Source organism: Pelmatolapia mariae, linkage group LG1 (genome assembly GCF_036321145.2).
Source record: "Pelmatolapia mariae isolate MD_Pm_ZW linkage group LG1, Pm_UMD_F_2, whole genome shotgun sequence".
NCBI lineage: Eukaryota > Metazoa > Chordata > Actinopteri > Cichliformes > Cichlidae > Pelmatolapia > Pelmatolapia mariae.
Window position 1 is genome coordinate 16090433 of NC_086227.1, and position 13434 is coordinate 16103866.

The 13434-nt window shown below is 38.4% G+C and overlaps 1 protein-coding gene across 1 annotated transcript; it reads left to right on the forward strand.

Annotated features, from left to right (window-relative positions):
• The first annotated feature begins 2933 nt into the window (after positions 1-2933).
• On the forward strand, positions 2934-7098 carry LOC134627667 (protocadherin-20). The gene is made up of 2 exons (XM_063473980.1): positions 2934-3112; positions 3508-7098. The coding sequence occupies exons 1-2, from the start codon at positions 3065-3067 to the stop codon at positions 6127-6129; spliced, it is 2670 nt and encodes an 889-aa protein (XP_063330050.1). The 5' UTR covers positions 2934-3064; the 3' UTR covers positions 6130-7098.
• The last annotated feature ends 6336 nt before the right edge of the window (positions 7099-13434 follow it).

Consider the following 13434-nt stretch of genomic DNA (forward strand, 5'->3'; position numbering starts at 1 on the left):
TCAAGCTATATGCAGTAACTACATGTAGTTTCTTTTGATTTTTGGCACAATCACATTAATTACTATATATGTGTGTGTGTGTGTGTGTGTGTGTGTGTGTGTGTGTGTGTGTGTGTGTGTGTGTGTGTGTGTGTGTGTGTGTGTGTGTGTGTGTGTGTGTATTGCCAGAGTTTCTCTAGCTTGTACAATGGATTTGAGGTTCTACTGTGTCCTTGTCCTTGTTGTTAAATCAAACCTTCCTTGTTAACAATCCTTTGTGTAGTTATGTGTACTTTCACTTTCCTTTTCTGACAAGCAGGTGTAGTTTTATCTCAAAGCTTTCTTGAAATTCCAAATCTCTTCTTGACGTTTAATAGGTCCTCTTAGCACCAGTTCCTTAAAGCCATGTCGGTAGCTTTAGTCCTTTCATGTGTAGCCTTTATATGGTTTATAGCTGCTACAGTGCACCAACACTTGAAGTTCCTTTTTTTTCCTTTTCTTTTGTCACATTGCTTTTATACAATATATCACATTAACCTCCTAGGACCTGGTGTCCACATATGTGGACATCACATTTTGGGTTATTTAGACCAAAATACTCAATTTTGCTCTACAAGGGCCTGATATCCACTTACAAGGACATTATACTGCTACTGTTCTATCAAAATTTTAAACAAATATCCTCATATGTGGCTATGATTTTTCTTAGAAACAAAAATTAGGTAAAAAAAAAAAAAAAAGAAAAAAAAAAGGTAATTCTTTGTTTTTGCATTCATCAGGTCCCAATCAGCCCAAATATCAAAGAGAAATTAAAAATGCATGCCATGGAAGAGTTCGGGTCTTAGGAGGTTAATTAACAAAACCTATAACTTTCTCTGAAGTCTCAAAAATTTTACATACTGCAAAGTAGCCTAAGTTGCATTTTTTTCATTTCTGGAAAAGCCACATTTACACAAATTGTAAATGGAAAACATCTGCTGTTTCATTTTATGCACTGTATGTTTGAGATAGATAGATAGATAGATAGATAGATAGATAGATAGATAGATAGATAGATAGATAGATAGATAGATAGATAGATAGATAGATAGATAGATAGATAGATAGATAGATAGATAGATAGATAGATAGATAGATAGATAGATAGATAGATAGTATTGCTTCTTCATCTTCTATCCTCCTTACTTAACAGCCATGAATCTGTATTGTGGATATCAAGATAGCTTAGCAGCCCTTTGATTAAATGAAAAGACCAAGTTTACAGGACATCTGTTAGCAGATCTGGGAAAAGATTACTCAGCCTCATCTCATACAGACAGAGCAGCAAATGATGTAATTAAGGCCAAAAAAATACTGCCTCTTGGCCTTGGCCTCTTGCCTCATTCAATCTTTTGTAGTGTAATATAATAATACTTTTCCACTTTACAGAATGCACAAAAAAGAAATAAAATATTGAAATTCCTGTTGCTTAATACACTTGAGAAATTGTAGAGCTGTCGACTGCAATTTTAAACAGAAAATTAATACGCTTAGATTTAAATCTTTGTGAGATGTAGAAGATAAAGAAATTAATATGACTGTAATGCCAACAGCTTTATTGTGGTGTACAACTGGAGGGGGGGGGGGGGGTTGTATTGCTACTTATCGCCAGTAAATTTGTCATTTTTATATGATTTTAAATAAAATATTCTATTTCACAAAAAAATAGTATATCAAACTAATGGGTGTATTTCTCCAAGCTAAACATTCACACTAATAATTCTGTTATGTCATCTCAAGCAACTAAACCTCAGACCTTCTGTACCTAAAGGCAGCTTTCAAATGAGTCTAATTTCCCTCATCTGCTTCTTTCCCACGCTCTAAAGCCTCTTGGCCTATCATGTCTTAAGTCTGTGTTTACAGAAATATTTCCGAGCTCAGTGCATGGACCAGAAAAACTCTGGTTACAGGATGTAACATTTACTTGGAGATTATTCACTATACTACAAGTTCTGTCACTGGAATATATGCTACATTATCCAAGTGCGTCAAAAATATTACAGAAAATACGACAACTATTACTATTTCTAACCTAATAAAGAAGGAAAAGCATGAAGTGTGTTACTAAGATTAAGCCCCAGTTTTGCCCAGCCACCAACCCTTGCAGTGAAGAAATACCTAACACAGTATGACACATACTGAGTGTGTGTGACTGTCTCAATCTGCCCTTTTCCAAAGAACTTCAATCATTTAGTTTCTCTGAGCAGTATGCTTCCAATCCCAGCAAACAGCTGGCCTGGCATTTAGAACACATGGGGATTAGTGGGTTGATTTATTTAGAGGCTCAATCCAGAGTCTGACCATTGCACCACTTATGATGCCAAGATCACCTCTCTGCTGGCTTTGCTGATTATATTTTCATTTTTCACTTATTGATTTCATCCATATTCTGCATGTATGAAGAAGCCATATTTGAATGAATCTCACAATTTGCTTATGTTTACGATCAATCTAAGTCATGTCTGCATCTAACAATATACTTTCCTGTCTATAGATACATTTAGAAAATCAAAGTCTCCATTTAGGGGTTGTAAGAAACATTTTACAGTTTGTCATATATTTTCTTTAATTGATTCTGTGGATTTTTATATCTGCTGTGATTGTTAACTACTGCTGGATTAAACTAATCTGTAGGCGCCTGATATTTTACATCTGGCTTAGTCTCCTGAGTCAGTATAAGCTCAGTTGGCAATCATATGTTTTTAGTCTGCCACACAGACAGGTTTGCAGAAGCCGTGTGGGCGTGTGTAGAAGATGCAGGTGTGTCAATGTGCTTTGATAGCGTCCTTTAAAAAAACAAAAGAATCTGTGAACCAAAGTGGATTTCCCACTTGCCATCGTCTCTCATTGGTTGTCACGAGGGCCTGATTTGCATATGGTGGGAGTGTCCTGAGCCAGCAGTGGGATGAATGACTTGTTCAAGTCAGATAGAAATAAGGCATAGCACTTAGCAGAGGTCTGCACAGCTCAACGCTCAAAATGCCTGGCTTACTTAAGCTGCTCCTCTTCCTGCTATGAGTGGAAAGTGCTATAAACGGACATAAACATGTTCAACAGCAGACATCCTAGACTCAGCAAAAGAGGAAGAATATGGGTAAGTTTCACAACAATTTGCTTTACAAACAGAATTTAATGTTACGCAGCTACACATATGTTAGATGGCTTTGTGAGCACCATTTCATATCATTAAGGCAGATATAGGATTAGGCCCTTATACATCATACTGTTTTTCATTCTCATCTTCCTCTTAAACTTGTGCAAATAAACCTTGATTTCATAACAATCTAATTTCAGGGACTGATTTAAACACTTCATAAACTGATCATATGGATGTTATTTAGGTATCAGAACAGCTCTGTAACTGATAGGAAAACAAAATATATATTTTTAATGAGAATAAGAATAATATATCCCAAATACCTATTTCTTTACTAACTTTAATTAAACCACAACATCTTCATCTTTTAACATTTTTTCTTGTGTTTACAGGGATTGTGCATCCTTTTGCTTTACACCAACCCCCTTTCCTGTTTGGCAAATTTCAGTCAAGCAAAAGAGCTCATCTATAAGATAAAGGAGGGATTACCAAGGGGGACTTTTATAGGAGCTATTGGAGTAGATTTAAATTTGGATTTCTCTGTTGACCCCCCCTTTATATTCAGTCTCGCTCAAAAGAAGGTCAGTGAACAGTATGTGAACCTAAATAATACCACCGGGGAGCTTTACACATCTGCTACAGAGATTGACAGGGAGACTCTCTGTGCTGATAACTTAGAGGGGCAGGGATGTGTCCTCTCACTGGATGTGTTTGTGTTGCCTCAACAATACTTTCAGCTTGTCAAAGTAAAGATTTTAATTGAGGATGTTAATGACAACAGGCCAAAGTTCCCCACGGATGAGATCACTATGTCTGTCCCTGAAAACGCACCAATCAATGCTCGCTATGCAGTAGAGCAATCGGCAGTTGACCCAGACCTGGGTCCTCATGGAGTGCAAACCTACTGGCTGGTTAATGACTTTGGAATGTTCACATTGGATGTTGAGGAGAATGAAGGAGGTGAGCTGACGCCTTTCCTCATTGTGACAGAAGCTTTGGACCGAGAGACTCAGGCGGAATACATTACCGATATAATTGCAGAGGATGGGGGGACCCCTCCTCTACTTGGCGCTGCGACTTTGAAAATTGTCATCACGGATGTGAATGATAACTGTCCCCAATTCAAAGAGTCACAAATTAATGTCACTCTGCATGGGAATACCACCAAAGGGGTACATTTGGCACGTCTGCATGCTTTTGACCCTGACCTTGGTGCTAATGCTCAGATCAGCTATGCTTACAGTGAACGTGTGCCAAGGGACACCAGGAGCTTGTTCCATTTGGACAAAATTACAGGAGTGATCAAGCTCGCAGGGAAAATAGACACTGGCACAGCCACATTTTACAAACTCACTGTTCTGGCTACCGGACCTGGTTGTATTCCTGCTGTAGCCACTGTTACTGTCCATATCATCAAAGTTGTCACTGGACCCCCTACTGTCATACCCCGGTACATTGCACCAGAAAAAGATGGGGTGGTAACAATAAAGGAATCTGAACCAGCTTTTTCTCCAATTGCTTTTTTTACTGTTAAAAACATTGATAAGAACCAAAGGGTGGACTGTTATTTGGAAGGACCTGGTCCCTTCAGGCTGAGCCCCTATCAGCTGTTCAAGAATGAATACCTGTTGGAGACAACAGAGCCCTTGGACTTTGAGAGGACACAGGAGTATGATCTTATTTTGGTTGCTAATAGCACCCGTGGGATCGTTATCAAGACCTTCCTTAAGGTGCAAGTTTTGGACGAGAATGACAATGCCCCTGTGTTTCAGCAGTCTTTGGTGGAGATATCAGTTGAAGAAAACAATCCACCAAACACTTTTCTCACTCAGCTCCAAGCGTCAGACCAGGACAGTGAAAGCAGAGGGGAAGTTCTTTACCTCCTCGGAGGCGACGCCCCTGGTATTTTTGTTGTGGATCGAGTTACAGGTATCCTGACTGTGGCCACATCGCTGGACCGTGAGGAGAAAGAGACATACCGGTTCATCGTGAGAGCGGTGGACCAGGGGACACCCAGGAGGGAGTCAATTGCAACAGTGGTGGTGACCGTGCAAGATCGCAATGACAACAGTCCGCGATTCATCAACAAGGATTTCACTTTCTTTGTGCCAGAGAACTTCCCAGGTTATGGTGAGATCGGTGTCCTCTCTGTGACTGATGCTGATGCTGGAGAAAATGGCTGGGTGGCCCTCTCCATCCTGAATGGCAGTGACATTTTTATGATAGACACAGGCCGAGGGGCACTGAGGGCAAAGACATCACTGGACCGGGAGCAGCAGGGGACCTACCAGCTATGGATCGAGGCTGTTGATGGTGGGGAGCCTGCTCTCTCCTCTGTCACAATGGTTACCGTGCTGCTGCTGGATGTAAATGACAACCCACCAATCGTCCTCTTTCCTCAGTCGAATCAGTCTTACATGCTAGTGCTACCCAACACTGTACCAGGAACATCAATCACAGAGGTGTACGCTGTGGATAAAGATACAGGGATGAATGCTGTGATCGCCTACAGTATCATTAAAAGGAAAGGCGGTGAGCCCGGGTCTTTTGCCATTGACCCAGAAACAGGAAATATCACATTAAAGAGGGAGCTCAGCAATCGTGGCCTATACAGCCTTCTGGTGAAGGTCAGTGATCATGGTCAACCTGAACCGCTGTACTCAACAGTTATGGTTAACTTCTTTGTCAATGAAACAGTGAGTAATGAAAGTTACATTCAAAGTCTGCTGACCAGAGAGGCTGACATAGAGGTAGAGGAGAGGCCCTGGTACATTGGCCATATGGCAGAGGGGCCTGAGAGGTATGAGCCGTTCCCGTGTCAGCCTGTCCTCATTGCTCTTTCAGTGACGTGTCTGGGGCTGTTCTTCTTGGTTGTCACGCTGACATCTTACATATGCTGTAGGAGGTTTAAAAAGAACAGGATGAAAAGATCAGAAGTGGAAATACCTTTAAAAATTCAAAATGACTCGATGCAGGTTGTGAACAGAAAGCTCAGACAGATCTCTAACATCTGATGTTCAGTTGTTCACTCGTTCAAAAGAAAAAAACACCACCACTGTTTACATGAATGTTTACAAAACTCACTGTAAGAACTTTCTCTTACATGAAGTTCCTCTTTTGGGTTTTGTGATGATTGTTTTTTGTCATATGCCACCACTTTCTGTCAACTGTTGGCAGGCAGCAACGGTGTCATCACAAAAACATCACAGTAGCTCAGTGAATATTACCAAGGTCCCATGTAAATACTGTATAAAAAGATTTGCAACTTTATATACAAGTTTTGCATTTGATTGGTAAGGACAAGAGACACTGCTTTAGAGAAAAAAATGCATCTCTTTACACCATCTGTCACTTGTATTGGTTTTACAAATATAATTGAAAAATGAATGTATTTCCAAGTTAAATGTTTATCTATATTCATGAGGTAACCGTGAGGTCTGTAATACAGAAAAGGGCAATCAAAGTGAATTGGAAAAGCTAACACAGAATACGTGAATGCCATAAAACGTCATTCTATACACGACAACCGCAATGACAACAGACCAAACTAGACTAACAAACAAACTAGACGTTTCTTCCCAGAGTTTTCACTTGTGTCTTACTTTCTACTTTTGCTCAGATGTTGTGCAATGATATAGTACATATAAATGATAATTGAGTGACATAATGTTAGGTTAAAAGTTCCAGAAAAAAAAGCTTGTAGGTGCACCTTGAGTTTTTTTTGTTTTGTTTTGTTTGTTTGTTTTTGTCCTCTTTTCTTTTCTTTTCTTTTTATTAATAAAAATTCCATACAGCTGTTGTGCCAAATCAGCACAACAACAAAAAAATTAAATTTTCATCACTTTGCTACTGGAACTGTGTCCAAACTTGTCAAAAAAGTTACTTTTAAGTTAAATACATCACTTTCCTTTATAGAGTCATGCAATTCTCAATGTGTCTGTGAAAATATGCAAGTGTTTGTGATAGACTGTTTGTAACTATTAAAGATACTTTATTTTTATAATACACTGGATTTTATTCTGTATTGATTTCATTATGTCTTGCTATCACACATATATCCTACATCCACTCGTGTGTGTCTAAACTTTAAGGTTTTAAAGTACCTGCCGCTCAGATTGACTGGTATAAATGTCATTTATATGCTTAAAAGAAAACAAGCCTGTAGTTTAGATTAAAATAAACTGAAAAACACAAAGAATGTAGATTTTCTACCTTTGATTCAATCTAAATAAGCAAATATACTTTAAAGTAAGGAAGGACATTGATTGATACTGATTGGCACCTAATAAAAAATACATTTAGACTTCATCTTGCCTGTTGGATCTCACAAAGTGTGAGTGTCACTGAAGGACTTAAAGATCAAAAGTACGAGATTCTGTATTGTTGTTGCCATCACCTGTGAAGAACAGACCTGGTGAGGTAATACCAAGAGTCCCACTAAGAAGGAAAAACATAGTGCTACAGCTGCTCGTGTCTGGTGTGTTTGAGGATCAAATTCACATTTCTCACCTCTCTTGAGTGGTATTCGCAATCACTGTGCTTTTCATTCCACAACAACTTTGGGATATATCTGGAAAGTGTGAAAGTGCTTCTGACACATTCTCCCCCAACAGATCAACTCAGAAAGCCTTTTGGTTTTAAAGCTGCTTTTTCTCTGCCCTGTGCTTCTTTGTTGTATTTGTATGTTTGCTATGAAAGTTATGTGGGCAAAAAGGCTTTAGGACTCTTTGTACCTGGGCTAACTACTGTATGCACCCTCCCAAGTGATGCACTCTGTTGTGTTATATGCCTCTAAAACCAGTTCAGGTTTGGCTTTCACAAGACAGCAAGAATGCAAACAAACCTGTATTGAGAGTACATTCTCCAGCGCAGTTTCTCAAGTTAATACCAGCCTTATATTTTTAACAGTAGCACGTCATTAAAGCACAGAGCACATCAGGAACTGGAAATAGATCCGTGTAATCCTTAGTAATCACCTTGGGCATATGTATGCTGGATGCATACTATAATGTATTTCAGACAAGTAATAATATGGGTGACATAAAGGAAATCAATATCATTAGTCTCATGTACTATCAGAGCTGTAACTGATTGGTCTGACTTTAACATTCATTAAGAAAAAGAGTAATCCAGCCACACATTCAATATACTTCCTATGGTCTTAACCTCCTAGGACCTGGCGTCCACATATGTGGACATCACATTTTGGGTTATTTAGACCAAAATACTCAATTTTGCTCTACAAGGGCCTGATATCCACTTACGAGGACATTATTCTGCTACTGTTCTATCGAAATTTTAAACGAATATCCTCATATGTGGCTCTCATTTTTCTTAGAAACAAAAATTAGGTAAAAAAAAAAAAAAAAGAAAGAAAGAAAGAAAGAAAGAAAGAAAGAAAGAAAGAAAGAAAGAAAGAAAGAAAGAAAGAAAGAAAGAAAGAAAGAGAAAGAAAGAAAGAAAGAAAGAAAGAAAGAAAGAAAGAAAGAAAGAAAGAAAAAAAATCTGGTAATTCTTTGTTTTTACATTCATCAGGACCCAATCAACCCAAATATCAAAGAGAAATCAAAAATGCATGCCGTGGAAGAGTTCGGGTCTTAGGAGGTTAAATATTTGTATTAACTTAAAATATGAATTTCTTTGTGTTACTGATGAATTCATTTTTTGCTTTTATCAAGATATTTTTAGATGTATGTGACTACAGGAACTGGAAGGCTGTGTTATAAAAAGCCTTCAATGCTAGAATACCATTGCAAATACAGGTGCTATGTTAGTCTCTCCTCATGTGTCAGCCATAGGCGATACTCAGTCTTTACCTTAATAATGTTGCTGATGTCATTCTACAGTAACTTAGTAACTTCAAGTAGCTTAGCCCAGACACAGATTGTCTGAAGCCAAGTGACACATAATATAACAAATTTTGCAGATTTCTTTTCTTCTCTCTTTTCTTTTCTTTTTTTTCTTGCTCTGAGCAAACAACTACAGATTGTGATTAATTGCAGTAATAACAACTGAGGTCTCACTTTAGCGTGTCTCATTTCTCTTTCACCCGTTCTGACTCTTTCAATAAGTCGTTTCATTCAGCATGTTGAGACAGGAAACAGTCATACAAGACCTTTATGTCTGTGCTGGCCTAAACCCAGATGTTATGATGATAGAGTATGGTTCAGTGTGCAATAACAAACACTGGTTTCTGTTATTAAATGGTAAGATTGGATCTTGACATCAGATTACTTTTTACATTTTTGAGCACTTCCTCTTTATTTTGTTACATGCAAATCCATTACCTGATTTTTTTATTTCATTTTAAGATGTTTCAATAGGTGGAAAGAATACATTTGGCTTCAATATTAATTCTTCTCTTGTATGTCTCTGTTGTGGCCTACAAGTTGAAAAAAAGCACCATGCTATTTCTCACGTGTTCACTTTTAGTACATATGTATAAGTAACATTTCTTACTATAATGGAAGTTTTGATAATTTGCTGGTCTGGAGGATTTGTGTTACCACAATACCACAATCTACCAGAAGTGCACATCATCCAAGAGCTACATCTAAGACTCCTAAAGTTCATGACAGTACAGACTGCGGCAACATGGCTTTTGCAAAGTTGCATCTGAAAAAACAATAAGACTTCTGGACAGACAAGACCAAAGTGGAGACATCTGGTCATAGTGCACAGCGCCACATTTGGAAAAACCAAACACAGCATATCCACAAAAAACCCTCGTCATAACCGTAAAACACAATGGTGGGAGGGGTGATGATTTAGGCTTGTTTTGCACCCACAGGACCTGGGCACCTTGAAGCCACTGAGTCAATCAAACACTCCTCTGTATACCAAAGTATTGTAGTCAAATATGAGGCCATCTTGGAAAAAAACTGGTAATGCAACTGGACAATGATCCCAAGCACAGCAGAAAATCTACAACAGAATGGCTGAGAAAAAAAGATACTTAATCTATTGCAGTAGCCCAAAGTCCAGGCATCTGCCTGACTGAAATTCTGTGAAGGGGCCTGCATAAAGAATTGCTCACTATCTGAATAAACTAAAGCTATGCTGTAAAGAAAAGTGGCTCAATATTCCTTCACAATGATGTGACAGACTGATAAATACAAGATTTCTTTGGGGTATCCAAACCTGCTGCATGAATCTGCATCCTAGCTATTTGTTCTGCAGTCAAAAATCAAGATATTTCATCTGTACTGTATCCTTCAGTCCCACCCAGTCTTCCAAAGTACCTTTAACCTTTGCTTTTTGTTTTTTTCTCATCTTCAGGAGAGTGAGTTTGATATATGTATCTTGTTACATAAATCCTCTTCTGGGTTTTACATCTCTAGAAACAGATGGAAAGGGGGCCAAACAGACAGAGGCACCCCACAGCTTTTCTACATGACTGATCACTTCAAGTGGTGATCCTGCTGATAGCCAGTTTGATATCCTCAGACCAGGGCAGAATAAACGTGATTTAAATCGTGTTCTTGAACTTGTGACAGACACCCTTAGTTTTCTGTGTTTTATATTATATGCGGCTACAACTTTAATCAGACATTTAGTTGTATTTTAGAAAGCTTCGATGCATTTATTTATGTGGTTGTTCATTTGTTTCAGAGAGGTCTTTCTTCATAATCTCATGCAGATACATGGAGAAATTACAGATACAGTTCAGCTATTTTTCCTTCCATCTTTCTTTCTCTCCCTCTCTCTCTGTTTCTCTTTCCCTCTCTCTCTCTCCGCTCCACCCCACCCCCCCTTCCAGGAAAGTCTATCTGAAATTACATTAAATTCTTAATGGTGTAGACAGCAAGTAATTACCATCAGTCACAGCCTGATCTCATTTCCAGATTGGCTTTATTGTAACGTCCCTCCCTTGAAATCAAACAAATAAAGACACAATGAGAGGCCCAGGTAGAGTTACAGAGCTCTGCTGAATAAGAGAGGCTATGTTTCCCAAGTTATGACATCAAATACGACCGCCCCTACCACCACCACCAACACCACCACACACACACACACACACACACACACACACACATGCATACGCACACACAAATGGACTTTGTTCAATCTTCAATAATGCATCTCCATATTCCCCAACTGAAAATCACTGCCTTTGATCTGAAACATCTTTTATTTGCTCTGATGCAACAAAATATAATCCAATCGCACTCTTTTGATCCTGCTGGGGATTACGTTACTAATTTTCTTTATTCCTCCATCCCTATTTTTCTCTCAGTTTCATCCTGTTTCATCCCAGCAAAACACAGAGGGGCTTCTAGGGAATTAACTGCGTCAATTTATTTCAGAATAACTTCTTCTTCTTTTTTTCTCACGACTTCTAACAATTTAATATTGTCCTGTTCTGCCACTGTATGCAGTATTAGAGACTTGTATTTTCTATTCTGATGTTTGTTTTATTTCAATGGCTAAGAGCAAAAATTATACTCTATAGCTTAATGTTTTGGGCGTGTATTCAGATGATTCTAGTCTATTTTGACCATGGAACTAAGCATGACTCACTCATTTACAATCCTTTAAACGGATTTTTGCTTTTCCTTGTTTGAACCGTGCTGAAGGGTTGTCTTTGACAGATACGTAATACTACTCTGCGCTTGGGGTTGAATATGATCTGTAATTGAAGTGTATTGATGCAACTATATAGTCAAAGGTAAGAATGGCATTTTAGTGACATTTGAATAGTTCTGAACAATAGAAGAATTATATCAGGACAGACCTGCTTTGGCTAATTTCTTCACGGTAAAAAACTTTCAGCACGTTGTGTTGAGGTGAAAATGAATATGCGCCACAATATTTGTTACCAGGCGAAAGAGCCTGAACTAGAACATAAGATTTACAGCACAGTGTTACATTGCACCTGTGCTGCTGGTGCTGTGGGGAGCTCAGCCACAGGTGAGCTTTGACAAATTTATTTTTACATGCACACAGCTGAATCTTTAGGAGGGTGTGCATGTTTGTTTTTGCCATTACTACTCGGAATAATTATATAATAATAATATTTCACAGGTGGCTCATATACTAGGGTCATTTTTCCAAAATGGATTACTATTTGAATTTCTTTTCAATTATGGCTTCTTTCCTTGTTTTGTTTTTACTAATATATTCATCCACAGGTTCTTTATAAATTGCAGTAATTTGTTAGGGATGACTTCCCCGACTGTTTTTTTTTTTGTTGTTGTTGTTGTTGTTGTTTTTTGGGGGATAATAATGTCAACATCAGTCTTACACTTGCATTTGGTTATTTATATGTTATTTTAATCAAATGACTTGCCAGTCCTAACAAATATTACATAAAGTTAACTGAGGAATGTGTTCCTCCTTTGCACAATGCAGTAAGTCAGGCCAGATAGCTTTCATGCATGTCCACATCCTCACCACGCACAAATCCTCCATTAATACGTACACTATAGATACAAAAACAACAGCCTTAAGTCTTTTCCTGTCTTTAAACAATTGTCAGCCCCATTAAACGTCATCCTCTGTTGTTGGACTGTAAACAAGAAATGCAAAAGGCAGTCATTCCTTATACTGGTAGAGACTTACTTTGAGGCCTTTGTGCAAAAAGCTACAGCAATGTACTGGCCACAAGATTAAAAACTAAAGAGTGCCATCTTGCTAGACTACAAATTTAACCCAGAGGCATACAGACAACATTTTCAGGGCCTAAACAAAACTTAAAGCTGGGCCTACCTTGATTTCATAAGAGAGAATAGTATTCTTTTTGATCGGTGGCTTGTGGTGTTGCTATCAATCCCATAACTTCGCCCATTCACCCCCCCAACCATTTGTCCTGAGGAGCCACTCACAATCACACTGCTGTAAAAGCGTTTGGTGAGTGGTGAGCTTCAGTGGTGTACTTTGAGTTCTGACTGTGAGTTTAGTGGTGTTTTGATCTACTAGTGAGTAGTGTTTTCCTTTGGTTTGTTTAGCCATATCTTTTCTGTATTGTCTGATTATGTGCTTGTAGCTGTCTCTGAGTTACCTCATTTTACAAATAAAACAAAAAAACAAATGTTGTTTTTTTTTAATCTGCTCTGTTTAGCTTTTTCTTTCACCCACATTTAACATTTGCTACTCCCCTCACCCATTAGCCATTTTTCTGGAATGTAACAGGAAGTCAACGAGCTCCAAGCTGTAATGGGACTTACTGTAAAGTGAATCAAGCAGCCATTCCTTGGAGCAATCATTTCCACTCATACCAACTGTTAAACTGGTTTTCTTCCAAACGATGCACTTGATGCTTGCTGGTTAATGCTTCTGTTTAACTGGAGCAGCAAACAGATTTCTAAGGAGAGCTAACT